General features: G+C 42.0%; 1 protein-coding gene across 2 annotated transcripts; it reads left to right on the top strand.

Annotated features, from left to right (window-relative positions):
* The first annotated feature begins 779 nt into the window (after window positions 1-779).
* Window positions 780-21441, top strand: ecd (ecdysoneless homolog (Drosophila)). Of its 2 annotated transcripts, XM_041176633.1 has the most exons (13): window positions 780-1026; window positions 3605-3722; window positions 3871-3958; window positions 6610-6788; window positions 7161-7353; window positions 7711-7839; window positions 9203-9334; window positions 12963-13048; window positions 16235-16341; window positions 17318-17501; window positions 18439-18506; window positions 19233-19450; window positions 20944-21441. In XM_041176633.1, exons 1-13 carry the CDS (start codon window positions 819-821, stop codon window positions 21154-21156), a joined length of 1923 nt encoding a protein of 640 aa, XP_041032567.1. In that variant the 5' UTR covers window positions 780-818; the 3' UTR covers window positions 21157-21441. The 2 variants fall into 2 exon arrangements, with proteins under 2 accessions (XP_041032567.1, XP_041032568.1); XM_041176634.1 differs by lacking the exon at window positions 9203-9334.
* Window positions 21442-24235: the final 2794 nt, after the last annotated feature.

Below are 24235 nucleotides of genomic sequence, written 5' to 3'. Positions count from 1 at the left end.
AGGCCTGGGGCAGACCAGCCATGGTCTTATTGAATGGTGGGGGGGTGGTGGTGGGGGGGGGGGGGGGAGGCATGAGGGGCCGAATGGCCTACTCCTGCTCCTATTTCTTATGTTCTCATGATGCCTCCTCTGCTCTTCCGCCCTTTCCAGTCCTGGTGATCTCCTGGTCTATAACTTTCTCAATGAAATGTACATTTCCACACCTGGTACACGGAGGGCCGAGCAGACGTCGCCCTCTGGACATCTTCCAGTCAACTTTGGAGATTTGTGAAGTACTACAACAACAACAACAACAACAACTTGCATTTCTCTAGGACCTTCAACATATCAAAATCTTCACGGGCGACAACAATTTAAAAATATCTAACCGGGACGGATATGAAATCTCGCTCACATCCCGATGTACTTTGCTCTCCGCTTGGAGTTTAAAAACATTTGCATCTGACCGTTGTTTCCCTCGATGCGCATTGAGTGGCTGTGACGTCACCGACAGGATGCGGATGATGTCATTTTTGCTGGATGACGTCCCGGGCACGGGCCGCGTGACCTCCATGGTTGCGCGTGAAGCCGTTGAGCAAAGCGGGAGACATTAGGTGTCGGACCGGGGGAGGGCGGGGGGAAGACATTAGGTGTCGGACCGAGGGGGTGGGGAGACTTTAGGTTCGGACCGGGGCTTGGGGGGGGGGGGGGGGGGGGGGGGAGGAGGGGGAAGTCATTAGGTGTCGGACCGAGGGAGGGGAAGGAAGACATTAGGTGTCGGACCGGGGGCGGGGGGAAGACATTAGGTGTTGGACTCGGGGCGGCTGGCAGTACCAGTGATGGAGAGTTTGCTGGAGGAGCGGCGCAGCGAGTGGCCGCAGGACACTGTCGGCTACAGGCTTTATTACCTCGGCGGCGAGAACCCCGGGGTTTGCCGGGCTGAGTTGGAGCGGCAGCTGGAGGGGATCGTGGGCCGCTTAGCCCTGCTCTGTGCCGGCTACATATGGCACAATGAGGCCTTCAGGCTGCAGTACACACCGGCCCGGGGTGAGTGCACCGTCCCCAGGACCCCTGACACCGACACACCTCTCCCCTACAGTGAACCACCTTGTGGCCCCGTGTATAAACATTTCTATTGAATTATTTAATAACATCTTACATCATGTGTGCCCTTAATGTGAATAACTTCAATGATACATGTTCGCATTCTTATAGATAGCTCCCTATGGTAGATGTATCACACGATCAGCACACCCTCCTTTTAGTGGCCCTGGTGTCAGTATCAACACTAGCAAGATATTATACTGTGAAAAAAATGACATAGGTAGTTTCCATTATAAAGGAGTGTAGGAATATACAATATACTATAAAAAAAGCACAAGTTATAACTTTAAATTAGAGACAGAAATACGTCTGCAGGCAATAATCCAATTATGCCTCTAACCCTACTTCACTAGAGGATTGCAATGGCCCTGACTGCCTGTCTTCAATGTCATGGAAGATACCTATATACAATAGATTCTTCACCCTCTATGTCTGTGGTTTTATTTAAATAAAATCATCACACACCTGCATTTATACAGTGTTTGTTTCCTAGACAATTGCCTTGGAACGGTTCAAAAAGGGGAAGAGAAGAGCCATGAGCATGGGATGGTAAAGTTTGAGGCAGTGAGGTACACTGCTGATACATCAGTATTTAAAAAGACCTTGCAATTCTGTAGCAAATTTAATTTTCTTAGGATGTTCCAAAATGCTTCACAACCAATAATTTGCTTTTGAGGTGTAGTCACAGTTGCTGTGTATGCAAATGCAGTAGCCAATTTGTACACAGCAAGCTCCCACAAACACTGAAATAAATGACCAGACAATCTTGTTTCTTAGTGGTTAATGTGCAAGAGTCTGCTTTTGAAACTTGAATCTAGTTTTACAGATGTTGCAGGGCATTTCCAATATCTTTTTCAAATCTCTGGCATTTCCAGTTTATTTTATTTGCTAGTTGTTTGAAGGATGGGAGAGAATTACCACAATAAAGAGCTCCTGGAACATGATGCAAAAGAGCAGGAGTATTGGTGGTGACTGAAAGATAAGCTTCTGACTGGAGTAGAATGGGTTCAAGCATAAGACACAAGAGCAAAGGACAGTGGAGGGAATTTGAGAAAATATTTCAAATTTCATAAAAATTCATTTCCAAATTGTTGACTGCACATCATGTTCATGCCATTTTTCTGTCTTTCTAGGTGTTGCTCCTTTCTGTGGTTAATAGGAAAATTAGGCAATAGAAATAGCAATTAGAAATGGGAACACTGTCCAATTATTTTCCATCCTGCTGCCTTAGGTACTAAAACACTGATAGTTATCCGGTGACTGCCCCCCACCCCTCCCCGCCTAAAGTATTAAGACAGGCAAAAGTGGCTATGACCCTCTCTGGTGGCTTTCTGATAGCACTTGCACATGAAGAATGACACTTGTCTAAGATACTGGAGAGCATCTGTTGCTAGTTGAGCATCAGTTGCTAGTTGAAGTATAACCCAGTTCAGAGTCAAGTTCAGCATCTACCTTCAGTAGAGTTTATTTTCCCTGCAGCCACTTTTAAACAGTTATTCCCTGAATTTGAAGCGAGGGTTCCTGAACCCATGTGATAATTCAATGCCTCCATGATGTGGCAATGGAGCATAAAGATCAGAAAGGTTCCAGGTTTGATTCATGATCTGGGTTTTGTACTTCCCTCACATGTCCTTTGATCTTGTGACACGAGCCTCCTGTGCATCTCGCTTCCCCCGCCCATACCCCCACCCCCCCCCCACCCCCCAAACTCCGCTCCCCCCTTTTTTGCCGAGGTGTCAGTTGCTTTCATGTTGTACTCTTGAACTCCCTCCTTAAATGTCATTTCCTCATTGCTTCTCGCTCTTTCTTTAACAATCTTCTTAAAACTTACCTTTTTGTCCTAGTCACTGCTCCTAAACTCTGTCCCCCATTTACCAACCCATTCTTCTTACTCTACTCTGTAAAGTGCCTTGGGATATTTTACTTTGCATTAAATATACTATATAAAGTGTAAGATGTGAGATGGTTGGCTTCAGGCAGGATAGCATTAGTGGCCATGTGCCTGGACTAATGATGTGGAAAGAATTGTGTCCAACTTATTTTTCCAGCCATAACTGTTAGAAGTGCTGAAGTGTGGTTTACAGAAAGGGGCATAATCAAATTTGGTTGTAATGAATCCAGAGTCAAATATTCCTTCAGAATTTTCTATCCAAGTTCACAAGTGAAGAGAGTTCAATTGTGAAGGAGCTCAGTTACCCATGGTATCATATCCTCCTAGGAAGAGCCATTGGCTTCAGTAGGGGAGAGAAAGAAAGATAGAAAACTCTACTTCATTTAGAAGGCACGTGTCTGAGGTAGGAAAAAGAAGAGAAGCACAGAAGCTGAGCTCCTGAGCCAGACCTGTATGTCAGTGTTGAATGATGTTTTCTCATTTCCCATTTGTGTTCTTTTTTGCTATATTTTATATACAGTGATCCATCGCTAAATGTTTTGGTTTTAGTACACACCACTAGTATTCTGAGCCAATTACTGTACCATGGCTTAATATGTTTATATTATAATGCAAAGCTTTTCTTTTTAGGAGACATTCCTGCCCATATCGGTGGTGTCACAAACTTCGGTGATAATGTAGATGATGAATGGTTGATCGTGTACCTTATTCAGCAGGTCACCAAGGAGTTCCCTGAGTTTGTGGCAAGGTATGGAATCCCTTAGGGGTAATTGTTGCAAAATTGAAATTTTAAAAAGCCAATACATTCTGAGTAGCTCCAGAGGAAGAGACAATATAATTTATTCAGGTTTCACATGTATTTCAATTTTATATTGAATCTTTGTTTTTGTGCGTAGTATTGAGGATAATGATGGCGACTTCTTGTTGATTGAGGCTGCTGAGCACTTACCTAAATGGTTGAACCCTGACACGAGTGCAAACCGGGTAAGAAAGCCTGCACTTTTTTCCTCACCATTTTTCTCCCCTGTACAGGTGATGAGTCAGATTGGACCATCTAGTGCCACACTGAAATTGCCATTCTTTGCAATTTGTGTATGCAGTGGCTGTTCCTGGGCCTAATCTGTCCTTACTGGATAGTAGTCAGAAATGAGAACACTAATTTCCCCAACTCTGGCAAGACCTGTGACACTGGAACCAATTACATTGCACTCTCATTGTCTCTTTAGATAATAGAAATTGCCTGGAGAGTGTTTAGCCTCAATGCTTCTCCTTTCTGGACCATAAAGCAATCTTCTATTTTGGACAACCTTGTTTAAATTGGAAATAAAGTCTAAAATGAGTCTGTATGGCCTGAATTGCAATGGCCTATATCAGCCATTGCAATCCTGTCTGACATTATGTATTTGTTCTGAAGTCATGCAGCTTTTTGTACTAAGCTTAAATCAAGTTTGTGAAGAGCCTTGAATAAAAACAGAAAATGCTGGAAGAACTCAGCAGGTTGTGGCAGCACCTGTCGAGAGAGAAAGAGTTAAAATTCCAGGTCTGTGACCTTTTATCAGATTTGGGAAAAGTTAGAGATGAAATAGTTTTTGATCAGGGGGTTGTGCGGGTGGGTGACATAAGTAAAGTCTATGATAGGAGAGTCCTAAGTCAGGAGAAGTTGAATGACAGAAGAGCCAATTTTCCAGGGCCAAAGAGAACGGTACAAGATAGGAAACAAAAAAAGTCTCTCGAGCAGGTGTGCTGCTGATTAGAGAAAAAAAAAATGAAGCAAGCAAAGAAAAGGAAACAATAATGGAGCTCAGATTGTTGTCTGAAATTTGAACTCAGTGTTGAGTCTGGAAGGCTGTAAAGTGTCTAAACCAATGCTTCCCAAACCTTTCCCTGTGTGACCAAATTTTAATGCTTCAGATGTCATGTGATCCCCCAGAGTGAAAATTTAGTGGGTACAATAGCTGTTGAGATGGAGGGGGGGCGGTGGTGCTGTTGGGGGAGAAGCTTCAGTTGTTGAGCAGTAGTGGGGGTTGGCGGTGGAGGCTTCATTGGTTGTGTGGGGGAGCAGGAGTTGAATGTTGGGGGAATTGATGAAAAGGCAGGGTTTCTATAAAAGAAACCTACCTTTCCGCAAGCTTTTTTTGCAGCAGCAATCGCACCTCAGAGAGCAGTCCGTTAGGCCAGGCCCAATGGAAAAATACGTGACGATTTAAAAGGCCTCGCTGATATCAGAAATCAGTTCAAGCTCCATGGCAGCTATTGCTGTCTCTGAGCTTACAGCCCCCAAAATCTTGGCTTGTGATCCCACTGCGGGGGGTGGTGGGGGGGGGTGGGTCACAACCCATATCAACATGAGAGCAAGGTGGGGAATTAAAATAACAGGCCACTGGAAGCTCCGAAGCACCGAATGCTTATGCACTGAATGGAGGGGTTCCTCAAAGCAGCCACCCAATCTGTGTTAGGCCTCCCCAAGGTAGAGGAGGCCACTACCTTTTGCCCTTGTCCTGCCCAACCCTTGCTCAAAACCCATTCTATCTCTTAACTTTTCCCAGTTCTGATGAAAGGTTGCAGACCTGAGGCATTAACTCTGTTTCTCTCTCCACAGATGCTGCCATAATCTACTGAGTTTTTATGTTTTATTTCGGATTTCCAGCATCCACTGTATTCTGCTTTTAGATTTGTGAAGAGCTTTGACCTGAGGGAGTGTATACCTCTCCGCCATGTTTCAGATGGACTATAGAAAAAGAAACATTGTCATTTAATTCATGGAAAAAGTTTATCAAAAAGCAAATGCATTATCATCCTGCCAGCGTTCATCCACCACTCCCAACTGCCCGATTTTTTAAAAAAAAACACACATTTAACTCTACATAATGGTACCATTTACTTTTAGACTTGTTATATTTATGAACTCTTAAGATATCGGGGGAAACACATGGGAGAAATCATTTTCCTGTTTTGAGAATCCAGTATAGCTGCCCTGGATGAACTGAAGACATTTTTCTGTTGTAGGCAGGCAGTTAATTCATCAACTAACTAGTTGAAAGTGCCACTCGGGGACTTCTAAAACATCAGTATGACTGTAGCACAAGTATGGCTCTGTTATTGAAAATGCATTTCTCCTCTGCTCATCTCTCCCCAGCCTAGAATTTCTATGACACCTTGTACAGTGACTGTTTTATGGGGATTCCTTGCAGCCATTTTGCACATATCGCAATTCCATGAACAACAATGAGATGAATGGTTAATTTAGTTTTATAGGGTGGTTTAAGTCATGTTAGGCCTCAACGGATATAGAAACTTCCATAAAAGTCCAGAAAATTGTAAAGACCTGTTAGTTCTTGATTTTTTTTTTATACTGGACTAATATTTTTAAGAAAATAGCAGTTGCCCTGAGGCATTGCTGCAGTTGATGGATTGTACCTTATTTTTTAAGCATACCCAGATTAACTGATTTAAACATACCCTGATACAAAGTGTTATCTAATCAATTGATCAGTGGCATCATTCAAGATACATAACTCCTTTCAATTATTTCTCTACTTTTCTGTCCTGTGACAGTGCGTCAGATGCAAAGCTTGTAGTTCTATTGGTAGAATTTTGTTCCTCTGTTGCATTTTATTATTTCTGCTGCTTTGTAGGTTTTTTTCTATCATGGAGAGTTGCACATCATCCCAATCCCTCAGAATCCAGGGGAACTCTCTTGGTTACCGGCTAGCAATCCCACCATTCTGCAAGCCCTCAACTTGCTCACTACTCATTCTGATAAGTGCCTGGCAGCAGAAGCCATTCGCAAAGCTATAAGGAGACGCATTCAAAGGTAACTGAAATTGGTTCTGAATCTTAATTAAATCTTAAAACAGTAAAATGCATTTTGGCAATTCTTTCCCTCTCTCACCAAAGGCTTCAGGAAAGCAAACACAGCTAATTGTAGAAATTCTATTTTTCAAAGGCAAAACTGCACACTTTCAGAGACAGCCACAAACTAGCCTGTTGGGAAAACTTTGAGCCGCTTCTGTACAAAGGGTATTCTGGACTTGTGCTTTTTCTGTTGATGATTGGAATCTCTTACATTATGTGATGCAGCTCCACAAGAGTTCTTTCTTATGCAATTTATAATTACCTTGCAAATCTTTGACCCTTTCAGCCCTCATTACTTAAGTCTTAAATGGTACTACTTTATCTTCTGCAGTTACCCAGAAAAGATTCATGCTGACCAACAGCACGCTTACTGCTTTGTTCCAGCTGGTATTGCTGCTGTGCTGAAGCATCGTCCTGACCTGTTGGCACCTGCCATCCAGGCCTTCTACCTGCGCGATCCTATTGACCTACGTGCTTGCCGTCCCTTTAAGCACTTTCTCCCCAAGACCCGTGTAATGACTCTGGTAAGGGCCTTCACTGTAAACTGTAGAAATTATTGCACCATCAGATTTGGTTCATGGGTGTATATAGTGTGATGGGTCAGAGGAAAAAGAAAGACTTGCATTTATGTAGCACTTTTCATGACTGACAAAAGCGCTTTACAGTGAATTAAGTACTTTTGAAGGGTCGTCATTGTTGTAGTGTAGGACAGGTAACGTACGGTTTATAAATTATGTCTTACATTTCTTATGCATGGTGCACATAGGAAGCAATTATTCGTTTATTACAAGCACTGCACACAAGCATAATAAATGTGTACTTCTGAAATTATTACCCAAAGCAGAATTGGATGTTAAATGTCCTTTTGCATTTCATTTTAGGTGACGTTTACAAAATGTCTGTATGCCCAATTACAGCAGCAGCACTTCATGCCAGATAGACGGAGTGGCTATACCCTACCAGCACAATCTGATCAGCATTTCAAAGCGCATGCACTGGGCATGAAACTGGTAGGTAATATGGAAAATGGGTGTTTTAGGATTCTTTGCATGCCCTGCTGCTGTTTAAAAAAAATTACAGTCAGACTGGCTTGCTGTGGTGAGCAATCTGGTTATTGTTTGAAAGACCCTGGGAAGGGGCAGGGGGAGAAACTGGTCAGCACTGACATTTAATATTGCATTCAGTTGTAATCACCTAGCTGGGGGTATATTTTCAGATACTGGAGCTGGTACAGAGGAGAGCCACAAGATTCCAGAGTGTTGGGAACTCTTAGTTATGAGGAAAACCTGGAGAAATGTGATCTTTTAAGGTTTGGAAAGAAAATATGTGGGAGGTCATCTTCATGGATAATCAAGATATTAAGGGTACAAAAGTGATCAGTCTGGAATATTAACGTTAGTTTCAAGAGCTGGACCATGGGATTTGAGTAAAAGGCAGATTTAGGACTAATATCACGAATGCTTCTTCACATAGAGTGATCAGTACCTTGAACAAATGAAAATAGTGGAGACAAAATACCTGGAATCATTTAAGTAACAATTCGGTGGTGCAGTGGCAGCACTATGGTGCTGCTAGGTGGATGGAATTAGATTAGTATTTGAAGAGAAAGAAAAAAAGATGCAGGGAAATGGACTAGAGGAGAGAACCAGTTTTTAAGAATTAGCACCAGTACAAGTCCCAATGGCTTCCTGCTGTGCTATAAATTCCATGAGGAATACATCCGTGAATCATTAATAGGTAAGTTTGAAAGGAAGTTTTTGATAATCACTCAAAAAATTGATTCTTTATGCCTCAGTTTCACTTTCTCTCATCCATCAGTACCCATTTTGTTTTCCTCAGTCTCCATTTAATTTTCTATTATTTATCTTTTCTAAAGCCTTTAAAGACTTTAAGAGCTACCCACCTCCCTTTCAGAGGATTTGTGCTTCACATTAATCCAAAACTCATTTAAATGGTATTTTTTAAAAGGACCTGCCAGAGAATGCTCAAATATCAGATTCCCCAACTAGTATCTGTAGTCCCCGAATTAAAAACATTGAAATTAAACATGCTTTTTCTAATGTTTTTTTAATTTTAATCTTCTCTTCGTCAGCCTCTACTATTTGGCTAATTAGCTCCCCAGCATCATCTTCGCTCGAATTACTAGAAGTCTGTGAGATGGAAGAGGAGACAATTGAGTTCAAACCTCCTACCCAACTCTCAAATTATGCCCTACCTGACCAGTTAAGGTGGCCAACTGACTTTTGAAGATGGTTTGTTTACTGCACTGTTTTATTTTTTTCTTTGTGCCATAGGGTTTTTGAATCCTTAATTATACCATTAAACCTGTTTTCACATTTATACCACTCCCATTTTCTATCTTTCATCTTCTAGGCCCATGGCTTTGAGATCCTTTGTTCCAAGTGTTCGCAGCCCTTGCCTAGTTCTAAGACGAGAGGCAGCACTTCCAGTGACCCACTCTGGGAAGGCTTCATAAACAGTCTAAAGAAGAACAATTATTTCAGGGTAAGGTCTAGAGCTGTCATCAATAGTGTTTCTTCAGTAATGGCATTGCTGGAGAGTTATACCTCAGCTTGTTGGGGTAGGTTGCAGTTAATCTTGGTCAGAATTTTACTATCCATTTCATGGGTTTTTAAGGGTTTATGAGATTAACTCAGCTACCCTCCCCCACCTCTGCACTTGTGCCCCTGGATTTTGTTGCCCCCAGATCTGCAACGGTTTTTTTTTTTGTTGAACAAACAGGCAGGTGAAATAGCAGTTGGCTTAAGAAAAGTGTAACAAGGGGCCAAAGTATTTTCTTGAGCCTAACGTCATAGCAGTGACTACACTTTAAAAAAAACTATTTAATTGGCTGTAAAGCACTTGGGGACATTGCAAAAGGTGAAACATGTATGCAAGCCTTTCTTTTGTTCTATCTCTAAACATAGAGCCATTCTGTCAGAGAAGTAGCTGCATATTTAACTTCTGGTTGAATGTAGAATAACTTGCACAATAATTCTTATTAAGTTTTTTTTGTAAAATTTCAGAAGTAGGTAAAGAATCACATCAAAAGAAGGGATGTCCATCGTGAGGATGAAATATTTTTTACTTTTGATGGCCAATGACACATCACACACACTCTAGGTGGGGTAGCAGGATAAATGCCTTTATTCTGCTCAGATGTGAACACAGACACATTAGTACTGAATTAAAACGACAATCTGTATCTAATCAAGTTAAACTGACCTGGAGGTCACATTTGAGAATACCACTTCTACAGAATAGCCCTCCTGTCATGTGATTCTTATTTCATACACCAACCTCTTTGTGAAGCCTGACAACCTGTGATGCCTTGAGTGAAACATGCACCACTTGTTACATCAAACCACCGCATCCAAAACTTAGAAAAAACGGTGATCTGGTTGAAACGTATAAAGCCCTTCCAAGGCAAACAGGGTAGATGCAGGGACAAAAACAAAAATACCTGGAAAAACTCAGGTCTAACAGCATCTGCGGAGAGGAATACAGTTGACGTTTTGAGTCCGTATGACCCTTCATCAGATGTGGGACACTGTTTCCTCTGGCTGGACAATCTAGAATTAGCCATTATAGACTCAGGAAAAGAGGTCAGCCACTTGGGACTGTACTAAGGAGAAATTTCTTCACTCAGAGGCTTGTGAATCTTTGAAATTCTTTACTCCAGATGTCTCAGTTGATGACAATATTCAAATCTGAGATTGATAGATTTTTGGATACTATGGGAATCAAGGGGTAATGGGATAGGGTGAGAAAGTTAAGTTCATGTAGAAGGTCAAACACGTTGTTAATAAATGACAAATACATTCGAGGAGCTGTATGGCATACTCCTGATCTGATTTTTTTGCATTCTTATTACCTCTGGAGTCCCCAGAGAATCTATCCTTGGACCTTCTCTTCCTCATCTGCAGGCTACCTCTTGGCGACGTCATCTGCTTCCAAGAGTGGGAGTCACTGGAGATGGAGTCAGTTCCTCATATATGCTGATGACACCCAGCTCCATCTCTCCACCAGCTCTGTCGACCCCTCCATTGCCTATGTGTCGTCGGACTGCTAGTCTGACAATATCATTTCCAATGAGCAATAATTTCCAATGAGCAATAATTTCCTCCAGCTGAACATTGGCAAGATTAAAGCTATACCAACTGCAAACATCATTCCCTTGCCACTGATTCAATTCCTTTCCTCGGCCACTGTCTAAGCTGAGCCAGATCGTTCATAACCTCAAGGCTCTATTCAGTCCTGAGCGGGTTTTCTGATCCATGTCCTGTCCGTCACAGAGACCTCCTTCATTTATCTCACTTTTATCACCTGTCTACGTACCTGCTTCTAAAACTCATCCATAACTTTATCACCTCCAGACTCAACCATTCCGGTACATTCCTGGCCAGCCTCTCTCATCCTTCACACTCCATAAACTTCACATGTCCATTACCCCATCCTTGCAGATCCTCATTGACTCCCCTGCTTGAACTTTGAGATACTGTGTTTAAGTTTGTTCATTTGCCTCACTGTTCTCTATCTGTCTATGTGTATATGTACACCACCCCACCCCCACTGCCAAAACCCACATCACTGAGGCCTCCAACTTCCCTCTTTTTTCCCCACCCTTTCAAAAACTTTTCATTCCTCATCTTCCCCCCACCCCCTTCCTGCCAATGGTAGCCATTTATGCTGGAATCCCTCCCATAAACCCCTCTGCCTTACCACCTCCCTCTCTCCTCTCTTTGTCTCCATCTCTCCCCACCATTAAAATCCTTCTTAAAATCCACATTTTCAACCAAGATTTTGGTCACTGCAATTCTCTTTAGCTTACTGTTTATTTCTTCATAAAACCTTTGTGAAGCAGCTAGGGGCATATTTTTCTACATTGACGATGCTATATAAATTCTATAGAGCTCTTGCGAAACTGAATAATTCCTTGTCTAGTTACCCAGCTGTGCAAGAGCATTTGACCATTAGTATGAAGTAAGAATCTCTCATTATTGCTTAAAAAAAATCTCAGAGTCTCTGATTCTTACCAGCAGGTGACAGCAGTGCACAACTTAAATGTTCAAATGCCATTTAGTGAACCTTTTGTATTACATTGTATTCAGCGCTGAAATATAAATTTGGCCTCCTACAGGTTTCGGTAAACATAAACAACAACTTGCATTTATAGTAGATGGAACACACCCCAAGATGCTTCCCAGAGGAGAAATAAAAGGCGTGTAGTAGTGGGAGAGTTAGAGATGACTGAAAGCAAGGTTGAACAGGTAGGTTTTGAAGAAGTTTTTAAAGCTGCAGGACAGATAGCAGAGGGAGAGAGAAAAAGGGTGATGCAAGGAGCAAGGCTGAGGTGACTAAAGGCTTTGCTATTCCTGGCCCTGGTGAGGGATGCCAGATTCAGAGGAGAGCAAGGACTTGGGTGGAAAGCTGGAGGAGTGAAGGAGGTTACAGAGATCAGCTGGAGCAAAGCCGTACAGAAATGTGTAAATGACAAAATATTGAATTGATCTACCCAAGCTGCATATTCTGTACTTATTCCCGTTGTCACCCAGTGACACCAGCAGGTATTCCCTAATCAATACAATAGATTTTGTTGGATACATGTATCAAGGTATATGGGGAAAAGGTGGCTGTGCGCAGCTGAGGTACAGCTCACCCATTGAATGGCAGGACATGCTTGAGGGACCAAATGACCTACTCCTGTTCCTACGTGCTCCTTACATAAGCAGTTTCTGAATGTGAAATCCCCTGAACCCAACTTGAGCTACGATGTTCGCATGTCCCAGCAGCCTCCATGATTCCTTAGTAACAGTGTCTTTGAAGGTTTTCACTCAACGATAGATTCTTAAATATGTTAAAATTATAAAATACAGTTAAAGCCCATTTGTAACCTTCAAAGTTTTTCTACTGAGACAGCTTGGGCAGTAAACACAACTGAATGACACTTCTCAGAAAAAAGTCTGACAGCTAGCAGAACAGGCCTCACTGCCCTAGCTGGAGAACAATGTTAAATCAGAAAGATAATAAATTGAACCCTCCCACAAGTCAGGCAGTGCATTAACTTTGAAATGGCTGGTTTTATTACACATAGCAGCTTGATCCGAACAGATTGTGTTTTTGTGTCTGACAGGGAGAACTGGAGGGTTCTGCACAGTACAGAGAATTGCTCCGATCGGCAGAGATTTACTTCCAACATTCTGTTTCCAGACCTAAAAGGTACAGTACAAGATAATGTGCTCTGCATGCTTACGTTAACATGAATGAACTTAAACTACTCACTCAATGCTGCAGACCAAGGAGCTCTTTCTGTGTATGCAGTTGTTCTGATGTAGAGGATAAACTCAAGACCAGTGCATTGCATATTCATGAGTTAGCTTCTTTGTTTATATTAACTGCTTCTCACCCATCTAGAGTGTAGTTTCTAAGCTGTTGTGTTTGCACACACAATTGTTTTACTGCTTTTGTATATGGCTCACTATCTGGTGACAGCATCTCCCTTGTTGGAATGAAGCCAGACATTTGAATAACAGTCTTGCTGTACACTTGAACAGTGGGAGCAATTGAGCTGTTTCCTTTGACAACTGACAAAAAACTTCATACTCTCTATTGGAATTACGGACAGGGCCACTTGTGGAAACCTCCCCCATTTTGAAGGTGTACAGTTACCCACCATGTCAGAGTTGTTTCTTTACACTGCCAGTGTTTTACTAACAGATGAAAGTGCCATCTACAACAAACCGACAATGCATGTGCAGGGGCGTAGTGGTAACGTAACTGGACTAGTAATCCAGAGAACCAGGTGAACACTGGTTCAAACCCCAGCAAGGCAGCTGGTGGCATTTAAAATTCAATTCATAAAATCTGGAATTGAAAACTAGTCCTGGTAATAGTAACCATGAAACTGTAATTGATTGTTGTAAAAGCCTGTCTGGTTCACTAATGCCTTTAGGGAAGGAAATCTTCCATCCTACCTGGGCTGGCCAACATGTAACTGCAGAGCCACAGCAACGTGATTGACCTTTAACTGCCCTCTGAAATGGCCTCGCAAGCCACTCAATTCAAGGGCAGTAAGGAACGGGCAACAAATGCTGGCCTTGCCAGTGATGCCCACATCCCATAAAAGAATAAAGGAAAAAAATGACCAAAATTGCTGAGTTGGCTGTGATTTAAGTAAATTCCTGAGATTAATTACCAAACAAGGCATCTGTAAAGAAATGATTAAATTTGATGCAGAATTATGAATTGCTTTGTTCTTTTGCTATTCGTGATTTGATTGTTTGCTGGCAAGTCTCACCCAGCTGTGTTTACTACAGCAAAGCCCTGAAGGATTTCAACATTGATTGAAAGCTGACATAATTACAGAAACATTTGTATACTACCTTTCATATAATGAAAACAACTTGAGATGCTTTTCAAGGGGATTAAGAGACAACTGAGCTGGAAGTGGGAAATAGGTCTTTTGAGAGGTGACCATAGGCTTTGTCTAACAGGTTGGTTTAGAGCAAGGCTTTGTAGGTACCGACAGAGATGATATCAGGAAGTGGGGGGGGGCACACAGTAGATCAAAGTTTACAGGAGGATAGATGCTGGGAAGGGAGGGGCACACAGTAGGTCAAAGTTGGCAGGAGGATAGATGCTGGAAAAGATTGCAGTGAGAGGGTACAGGAAGGCCAAAGAGGGACTTTAAGGCTAATTTTAGTGCTGATCCATGTTAGACATACATGATACTCCAACTCAAACTAACACCTTGAGCATTGGTCCATCGTATGCTCCTACTTTCCTAATATCTCTGCCCCACCTTCATAGGGCATCATATATCAATTTCAGGCTGCAAATTCAAACTTAGGTTTAATCATGATTGCACAATGTCCAGCACTATTCACGTCTCCTCAGACACTGAAACACTCCGTGTCCATGTGCACCAAAACCTATATTCAGGCTTGGGCTGACAAGAGGCAAGTAACATTTGCATCACACGAGTGCCAGGCAATGACCATCTCCAACAAGAGAAAATCTAACCACCTCCCCACCCCTGACATTCAATGGTATTACCATTACTGAATCCCCCATTATCAACATCCTGGGGTTACTGTTGAACAGAAACTGAACTGGACCAACCATATAAATACTGTGGTGACAAGAGCAGGTCAGAGGCTGGGAATTCTGCGGAGAGCAACTCATCTCCTGACTCCCCAAAGCCTGTCCGCCATCTACAAGGCACGAGTCAGAAGTGTGATGGAATACTTTTCACTTGCCTGGATGAGTGCAGCTCCATCAACACTCAAGAAACTCAGCACCTTCCAGGACAAAGTAAAGCACATGATTGGCACCGCATCCACAACCTTAAACATTCACTCTCTCCACCACCGATGCACAGTGGCAGCTCTATGTACCATCTACAAGATGCACTGCAGTAACTTACCAAAGCTTCTTCAAAAGCACCTCCCAATCCCGCAACCTCCACCACCTAAAAGGACAAGGGCAGAGATGCATGGATACCACCAGCTTCAAGCCACACACCATCCTGACTTGGAACTATATCACCGTTCCTTCACTGTTGCTGGGTCAAATTCCTGGAACTCTCTCCCTAACAGCACTGTGGGCATACCACATGACCTTCAATGGTTCAAGAAGGCGGCTGACCACCACCTTCTGTAGAGCAATTAGGGATGGGCAATAAATGTTGGCCCAGCCAGTGACACTCACATCCCGTAAATTAATATTTTTTTTAAATGAGCAAGACTGAAGTATATGTTCTATCATTTAAGACAGTGAGTATCCCAATATAACATCATATCTTCTCCACTTAGTAAATTATGGATTTACCAAAGCACATTTTTCATTAGGTGTTCTTTTTGACTGGATTGAAACAGGGAGTCTCCAGACACTAACAGGATCTGTTGCTAACACGCTAACTCTGCTGCTGTATGTTAATACACGCAAAAAAAAAAGCATTTTATGGAACAGCGTCACTACCTCTCTTTTGGGAACAGACACTGTCTTTCAGAACTTAAGACAGAGGATCCCTGGGAGTGTGCCTGTATTGCAGGGGTCCCTGGAATTGTGCCATTATGGACAAGTGACCCCCTCACAGGAAAGTTTAAAAAACATTGCGCTAATATATAGTAATCATGAATTGCAAATATAAATATTTTATTTATGTCTGGATGGAGTATTAATTTTATTCCTAAATGCTAGCACAATGGAAACGTGGAATATTGTTCCCACTTAAACTAATTCTAAATTATTTACACCAACTTTTCAGTTATAGCCCCAAGGGATAAATCATTTCTAATTTTATGCATTTTAACTGGCATCGCATCAGATGTCTTACTTGCTCAAAAATAATTTAACTTTAGTTTTGTTTTTAAAAGTCATACTTGCTCTTTCTGGTCTCCTCAGTTCATCTGCCTTAAGTCCAGGGGAACAGGTCCTGCAGCTTTTGCAAACTCTGTCCTACAGTGTGGAAGAACTACAGAAAGAAGGAGACAGTCTACCTCCCGAGGATGGTGGGTACATTTGAGTAACATTACCTGAGAGGTTCACATCATAGGCCACAGTCTGATTATGCTATGTAAGTCAAAGGAACAATTTAGGGTTGCAGTCAAACCACAGCTTCAGTAGTTGAGACACAAGGTGGACATTAAAACTCCAGAGACACTGATGGGCCATGAAATTGGCCCTTAGGAGTTATGACAAAGACTAGTGAAACCGGAAATATGGTAGCTAGAAAAAGGCTTTATAGAGATCTACAAGATAGCAATCAGCAAAGGAAAGGTAAATCTAAAACATAGCTTCAAATTACATTACCATTAGGACAAGGAGCTCATTTCAGGTTCAAACTGGCAAAAGACAAATATAGAACTGTTGCCAGGAAATTATTCCCACAGATTGACCAATATATGATATTGTCTAGGGATATTTTAGTGAAGGATGAAACCCTGGAATGAATTAAAAAGCTGGAGATTATGATGGGAATAACTCAGTATTTCTTGATAGGTCAGGATAGGCTAAATGGCCTTTTCTCATTTTTATACATATTGTAGCTAGTTTGTGGCCAGACCTGGTAAGACAATATGTGTAATGAAAGTAAATGCTCACTGCAGTGAAGTTCCTTAATTAAAGGGATGTGGTCCAGGACAAGAGCAAAATACTGTGGATGCTGGAAATCTGAAATGAGGCCTTGTTTTGCTGTTATCTTTCCGATGCCCTGACATGACTTCAATTGCCAGGGACACCTGTGTTCTCTCACTCCTCCAGGCTCAGCCTGCTCTGTCCTCCCTTCTCTCATTAATAAGGTTGGGGTGAAAATGCTCATGGAAAACACCTCCTGCCCTGGAATTAGATGTTGCTTCACAAAGCTTTTTTACCCTTCCCGTTATTAATGGGAGCATTTGTATGAACGTCCCATGTGACCACCTTCTTTCTGGTTAGATGGCTCCCGCGTGTCTCCATCTCACTTTTTTGATTCCTTCGCCTGCCTAGATGACAGCTGGTTGGATATTTCACCAGAGGAGCTGGATCAGATGCTGGAGGAGGCCTCAGGAAGGAAACTGTTGAATTCTGCCAGACAGGAGGAGGAACTGGATTATGATCTGCATGACGTCACCAAGAGTATGAAAGCTTTTGTCTCAAAGGTGTCCTCACATGAAGGTGCAGAGATACCACGGTATGGAGCCTAATTATTAATTATATATTGTTTTAAATTTTGCACTAGACTACAGTGAACTGTAACATTGGTCTGTGATTTTATATAGATGAATGTTGGTTCTGTGCTAACTACATAACACACAGGCCAATCATGTTTCTGGTCTTGGCCCAGGCACAAAACAGCACAAACTTTTTGGGGAAAATTTGATAAATTTTTAGCTGCACAAACCATTTGGGAAAAATGTGATCAATTTTTAGCTGCTATGATGGTTCCCCTTTCCCACTGCAAACCCCCCATCCCTACTATCCCCAACCAAGTTAACCCTCTGTTCCAGCAATTTGTCTATTCAGCTGACACTGCTGGCACCCAGACTTTTTTCCCTCATGTCTTTCCAAAGTGCAGCACCTTCTGTTTCTTCTCGCCCATGCTCACTTGCGTTCTCCAATTCCACTTCCTCCATCTGAGACCTATCCCAAGTGTCCCAGCTCCCATTCTTCCATCCTTTCCAGGTGATATCTGGGACCTCAAGTTGTGACCCCACTCCTTTCCTAATTCCTGTTAAATTAACTATTTACCTATAAAATCAGCAAGTATTATATAAAGATAAGAATAGATCAAGTGACTTTAACTTGGAGACTGAATTACATCTACACATGATCTGGTCCAATTATCTCTGCTGTCTAATCCCAACTTCACATGGAGATCACACTTGGCCCGACTCCCACATGCAAAGCCAAATGGATTAGTACATACTGAGCCGTTAGGTGGCCGATAAATGGAAGGCTGTCTCCAGCTTCAGATGCCCAATCTTACTGAGTAAACATTAAGTTTGTTGTACTGTTCTTTGAAAATAGTTACTAAAGCAATATTGCAAATGGAGTCCATTTACAATGCATTATAAAGTTCTTGCTGCTGTGATACCATTTGTGATTGTGATTTTTTTTCTCAATTTCAGATCTTCAGCTGCCAGCCAAGTCCAATTTGATGTGAACTCTTTCACCAGTGCTTTGGAAAGGATCCTAGGTAGGAATATGCAGCATGGGAAGTGTCATCTTCATACTAGACGTGTGAGGCCACATCTAACCATTCAAGTGAATGTCATGTCTGTAATGAGAAAAGACAGGTTAATGTTTCAGGTGCAGACCCATCATCAAAACTGAAATGTTAACCTACGTTTCCGCATGCTAATTGACCTTTCCATTTTTTATGTAATCTTTCTTCCTACCTGAGGTCATTGTCCTGCATTGTCAGCCATGGTGGCAATGGTGTCATCCATGGTTCAGTTGGTAGCATTCTCGCCTCCTGAATGACAAGGTTCTGGGTTCAAGTGCTATTCCTGGCTTGAGCATAAAAATCAAGGCTGATGCTCCAATGCAATATGGATGTAGTGCTGCATTGTCAGAGGTGATGTGTTTTGGGTGAGACATTAAACAGAGGCCTCACCTGCCTGCTCGTGTGGATGTAAAAAAAATCCCATGGCACTATTTCGAAGAAGGACAGGAGAGTTATCCTCGGTGCCCTGGTCAATATTTATCCCTCAATCAACATCATTGAAACATTGTCTGGTCATTATCACATTGTTTATGTGCGTGCACATTGGCTGCTGTGTTTTCTACATTACAACAGTGACTACACTTCAAAAAAATATACTTAATTGGCTGTAAAGCGCTTTGAGATGTCCAATGGTCGTGAAAAGTGCCATATTAATGCATTTTTTTTTAATTGATTTTTCTGTGGCCTTGACTACAGGGGTAGAATCAGATGAGCTTGATTCGGATGATGTTGATGAGGAAGAGGATTATGATTTATTGGACAGCGATGCAGAGTCTGACAATAAAGGGGGCAAACTAGAGGAGGATATGTCAGCTGCAGAGACTCTTGAGAATATCCGAGACTACATGGAGCAGATGGACCAGGAGCTGGCAAGCACAAATATTGGCAAAAGCTTTACTAAAATCACTGATGAGGTATGTTAGCCGTGCAAAAGACAATCTATTCATATTTAGATTCTTGCAACTGGAAAACAAGACTTTCACAGCATTCCACCAAGACTAGATTGGTAACATCTTGCTCCCTGTCATTTTTAACAGCCTTATCGGCTCTGCCTAATGGTGGTCCAAGTATCAAGTGGACCCCAAAAGTCATTCTGTTCCCTTTTCTGATCTCAAATAGTAAATTGAATTATAACTTGTACTGGACAATAGATCTTTGACTCCATTTGTCCCCTACTCTCCTTGGACACCAGTGGTGTCAGACACCTCCACTCCATCATTAGTGCCATGCTGTCTGGAGGTCTTCCCCCAAAGCCTTTTGACTTATCACCTCACTCTCAACTTTCAAAAGCCCCCTAACTTTATCATCAGCTTTGCTTCCAGTCTGAATTCCTAAACCTCTCCCTTTCCCTTTTCTACTCATTGTCCACATTCCCATTAAGGTACTGCAAAATATCTTGCCTTGTGTTAGGAATGGTATTAAAATATAAGTTTAAGTACACAGGTTTACAAATAGCACTATGAACTGTCTGTTTAAGAGCTTAAAAGAATTTGTAGGACACCAGAATATTGGATTTTCCAATTATTGTCCACAAGAAGTGACACGTATTTCCAACTTTGAGGGCTCCCCCATTCAACTGCCCTGAGTGTTTTGGCCATAAGAAGGAATATACTTGGCTTGACCACCTCGAGTTCTACAACACCACCTACCCAGCACCCTTTCCATAACCAAATCCCCATTGTGAAGAGTAGGAACAACCCAAATTCCTCTTCACAAATGATCATGTTCTGTGATTTTTCACCCCAACCTCACTTAAGCTGATACTAAATGCAAGGAGCTGATGGTATCATAAACAAAATAGAGATCATCTACATTACTGCCTCTAAATTCGTCCCAGTCCCAGCTCACTCCTAACCTTTTCCTAATTGAACTCTTGCCCCTTCTTACTATGTAATTTTTCTTCCACCTCACCAGCTCACTAAATTTATTTCTTCCAAGAGGGCCACCATCTGCTTGCTGATGCTAAATGTGCAGTATAATTCTGGTGTATGGTTCTAACCTGACTCGAGAGATAGGGTTGAAGACCCCTCCCATCCTTTCTTGAGGGAGCTGGTATCAATTCTTTTAGGTTTAACATTGCATGGAGTACAACTCCAAATCTTAAAAATCCTTAAATGATCCCTCGGTGAGTAGACTCATCTTTATAGATGAGTCTACTCAGAATTTGTCTAAATGGGAAAGTGCAGATATAATCCCTATTAGCGCAGACATGCAGAGTTCTCTTCTGGTTAGGATGGAATCAGACTATAATAATAAGGTACTGTACCGGTGTAATTAATATTGTTGCTACAAGCTCAGTACGAATACACCATTAGACTCAAAGCACGTGTTTTCTAAAGCCTATGTGGTGATGTGTCGTACTTTTCCTGTGCCACAAAATGCAGTTTTCTGTTTCTTGCCCTCACAGGTTGGCTCAGACAGACCTGATATAACTGAAGAAGCAGAGGGTGAATTGGAGACTGACTCTGAAGGGAATTTGAAGATTCTGCCTGTGGATGTGGACTTGAATCTGGTGGAGAACCTATTAGAGTCGTACAGCTCACAAGCCGGCCTAGCTGGGCCTGCCTCTAACATCCTGCAAAGCATGGGGATACGACTCCCAGATAACCAGGACAAATAAAGACTGCTGTGGTACTTATGATAAGTAATTCTTTATCACTGCTCCAAGATCTACAGCTTCACCATGATTAATGTGCCATCACTGAAGTCAAGTAGCCTTTAAGGCTGGCTGTGCTGTAAATAACAGTTCAGATTTACCATAAACTGGAAAACTCAGATACTTTAAAAGCAAACTATTGTTTAGGACTAGAATCTGAGAGAGAATACATCTTTTTATATTTTAAAATTTTCCATGAAATCTTGCAGAAACTATTTTTGTCATTGTAAATAAATGCAAATATCAGAATTGTTTAAATTCTTTCATGGAGATGTGGGTGTTGCTGGCGAGACCAGTGTTCGTTTCCCACCCCTAATTGCCCTTGAATCAAGTCGCTTGCTAGGCCATTTCAGAGGGCAGTTAAGGGCCAGCCACATTGTGGTGGGTTAGGAGTTACATGTAGGCCAGACCAGGTAAGGTTGGCAGATTTCCTTCCCTAAAGGACATTTGTGAACCAGATGGGAACTTTAAGAGAACTTGACAAATCATGTAGTTAGGAACAGAGCTATTACCTCACTCTCCAAACATCTCATAGCCTTTCATAAACAATTACTTGCTTTTGAAATGTAGTTGATATGCAAGCAAATGCAGCAGCCAATTTGAGTGCTGCAAGATCCCATAAAAAACCATGAGGCAAACGACTGGTCAACTTGTTTTTGGTGATTTTGGTTGAAGGCAGATTTGGATTCATCTGAACAAATAGACAAGAGTTTGAATTTACCATCTTCTCTATAAAGCAATGCACTGTCACCTCAGTCATCGTCATCTTCAGCTCTCTGCCCGAAGACGGGCCAGACCCACAGCGCCGTGACCTCCACCATGGGCAGGGCAAGGAGACCGTTTCCGAATCCACCCCAGCTGGAACAGAGATCAAACCCCATGCTGTTGGCAGAAACCTGATCCACACCAGCTGTCCAGCCAACTGAGCCAACCAGCGCCCCCCCCCGCCAAGGAACCCTGAGTTGCTGTGGCAGTGTGTATTTTTACATGCATTTTTTTTTCGTTCATGGGATGTGGGCTAGGCCAGCATTTATTGCCCATCCCGAATTGCCTTTGAGAAACTTGTGGTGTACTGAGTCAGTAACATTTTTATTTCTCATTCAGCTGTTTGTGGTTTGCGTTTCTATAGGATGTCTCTGACACCGCAAAGCTGCACAACTATTCTCAGTAATTTCTCTGGTTGTGAGGTATGAGGATAGCATGGCAGCAGAGTACACAAGCTCCAATGTACTGGGCGGAGCAGTAGAGAGATGCAGATCTGTGATCCTTTGGGGCATAGACGATCGCTATTATTTAATTGTGGGGAGAGACTAGAGAATGTGGAATTGTTCTTCAAGAAGCAGTGGTTAAGGGGAAATTTAATAGAGGTGTTTAAAATCATGATGTGTTTTGATAGAGTAAATAAGGACAAACTGTTTCTAGTGGCAGGAGGGCTGATAATCAGAGGATACAGATTTAAGGTAATCAGCCAAAGAACCCAGGCAAGATGAGATTGATTTTTTTACACAGCAAGTTATGATCAGGAATACACTTCCTGAAAGGATGGCTGGAAGCCGATTCAATAATAATTAGAAAGCAAAGTGAAGGGCTGCCCTCAAAAGACCAATTTGTGTAACATAATGTTTCATCGCTTTATTTGCAATAAGAATCTATGCAGACCCCTGATGTTTAATCGGGTAAATACATCCAGTGCTGTTGAGCTACACTGATCTCATCTGAGAAGTCTCAGTTTGACACTTAGTCTGGCCTGCTTGCTGTTCTGTCATATCCACACCCTGCCACTATCATTCTGCCATCAGTTACAAAACCTTCAGTTATCACATCTCCACGCTCTGGAATTCTCTTTTTAAACCCCTTGATCTTGCAACATCTTTGCCACATTCAAATTACTGTCTACAGTTTCAGTATTTATAAAACCCTTTAATCAGACTGTAGTGTGCAAGAAAATCTGCACAGGTCAACAGCAGGAAAGGTTATAAGGACTCTTAAAAATCTGCACCTCTCTGGGCTAGGGAGGAGCAAAACTAATCAAGATTCTTGACGTTTCGAGTCCTCATGACCCTTCAACAAAACTAGTTCTAGTTCTGTTGAAGGGTCATGAGGACTCGAAACGTCAACTCTTTTCTTCTCCGCCGATGCTGCCAGACCTGCTGAGTTTTTCCAGGTAATTCTGTTTTTGTTTTGGATTTCCAGCATCCGCAGTTTTTTGTTTTTAACCAAGATTCTTTCTCCTTATTGTAGGGTTGGTCAGAATTGGATGGGTTGCAAAGTACGGGTAAAAAACTGCTGATTCTGGCTGTTTAGACTCTGGCATGGAGGATGGTCACTTCCATAAGGAGGGTGGTCAGTGTCTGTTAAATTATACTCTGAAATCTGGAGGGGAAAACATTGTAAGAGGTAGGAGTCAGAACAAAAAACACTGATGGTACTCCTGCAACAGATGAGTTTATTATAATGAAAAAAACATTTTTAACAACTACCCTGTGTAACAATAAAGGACAACAATTTGCATTTAATGTACAAAGGCTGGGTTCAGCACAGCTCTAAAATATCTGGAAAAGGACAAAGTCAGTAACTTTTCTGAACTAAACAAGGTGCTAGATTTTGAAAGTACAAAATGAGATGGCAGGAGCTTATTTAGAACATGTTGCTCCGATGGCTTTTTATCCATTCCAGTGAATTAAAGGAGACATACAGGCCAAGAATGTCCCAGGTTCAAGCTGATTTAGTTCTTGGCAGTATAGGATTGGTCTTTGTATCTTACGAAAAAATTTGCAAGTTACTATTCCTGATAGCTGTCTAGTGATCCCTGCCGGAAAATGTGTGTGTGAACGTTGAGTGACAATGGTGCATTGAGCCTGTGATGTTTAGTCAGCTGTGGCTCAGTGGGTAGCACTCTTGCCTCTTTGAGTCAGAGGGTGTGCATTCAAGCCCCACTCCAGATACTTGAGCACAAAAATTAAGGCTGAGACTTCAGTGCAGTACTGAGGTAATGCTTCACTGTTGGAGATGCTTTCTTTTGTTGAGATATTAAACTGAGTCA

Source organism: Carcharodon carcharias, chromosome 28, assembly GCF_017639515.1.
Source record: "Carcharodon carcharias isolate sCarCar2 chromosome 28, sCarCar2.pri, whole genome shotgun sequence".
NCBI lineage: Eukaryota > Metazoa > Chordata > Chondrichthyes > Lamniformes > Lamnidae > Carcharodon > Carcharodon carcharias.
This window is presented reverse-complemented; position numbering and strand designations above follow the sequence as displayed.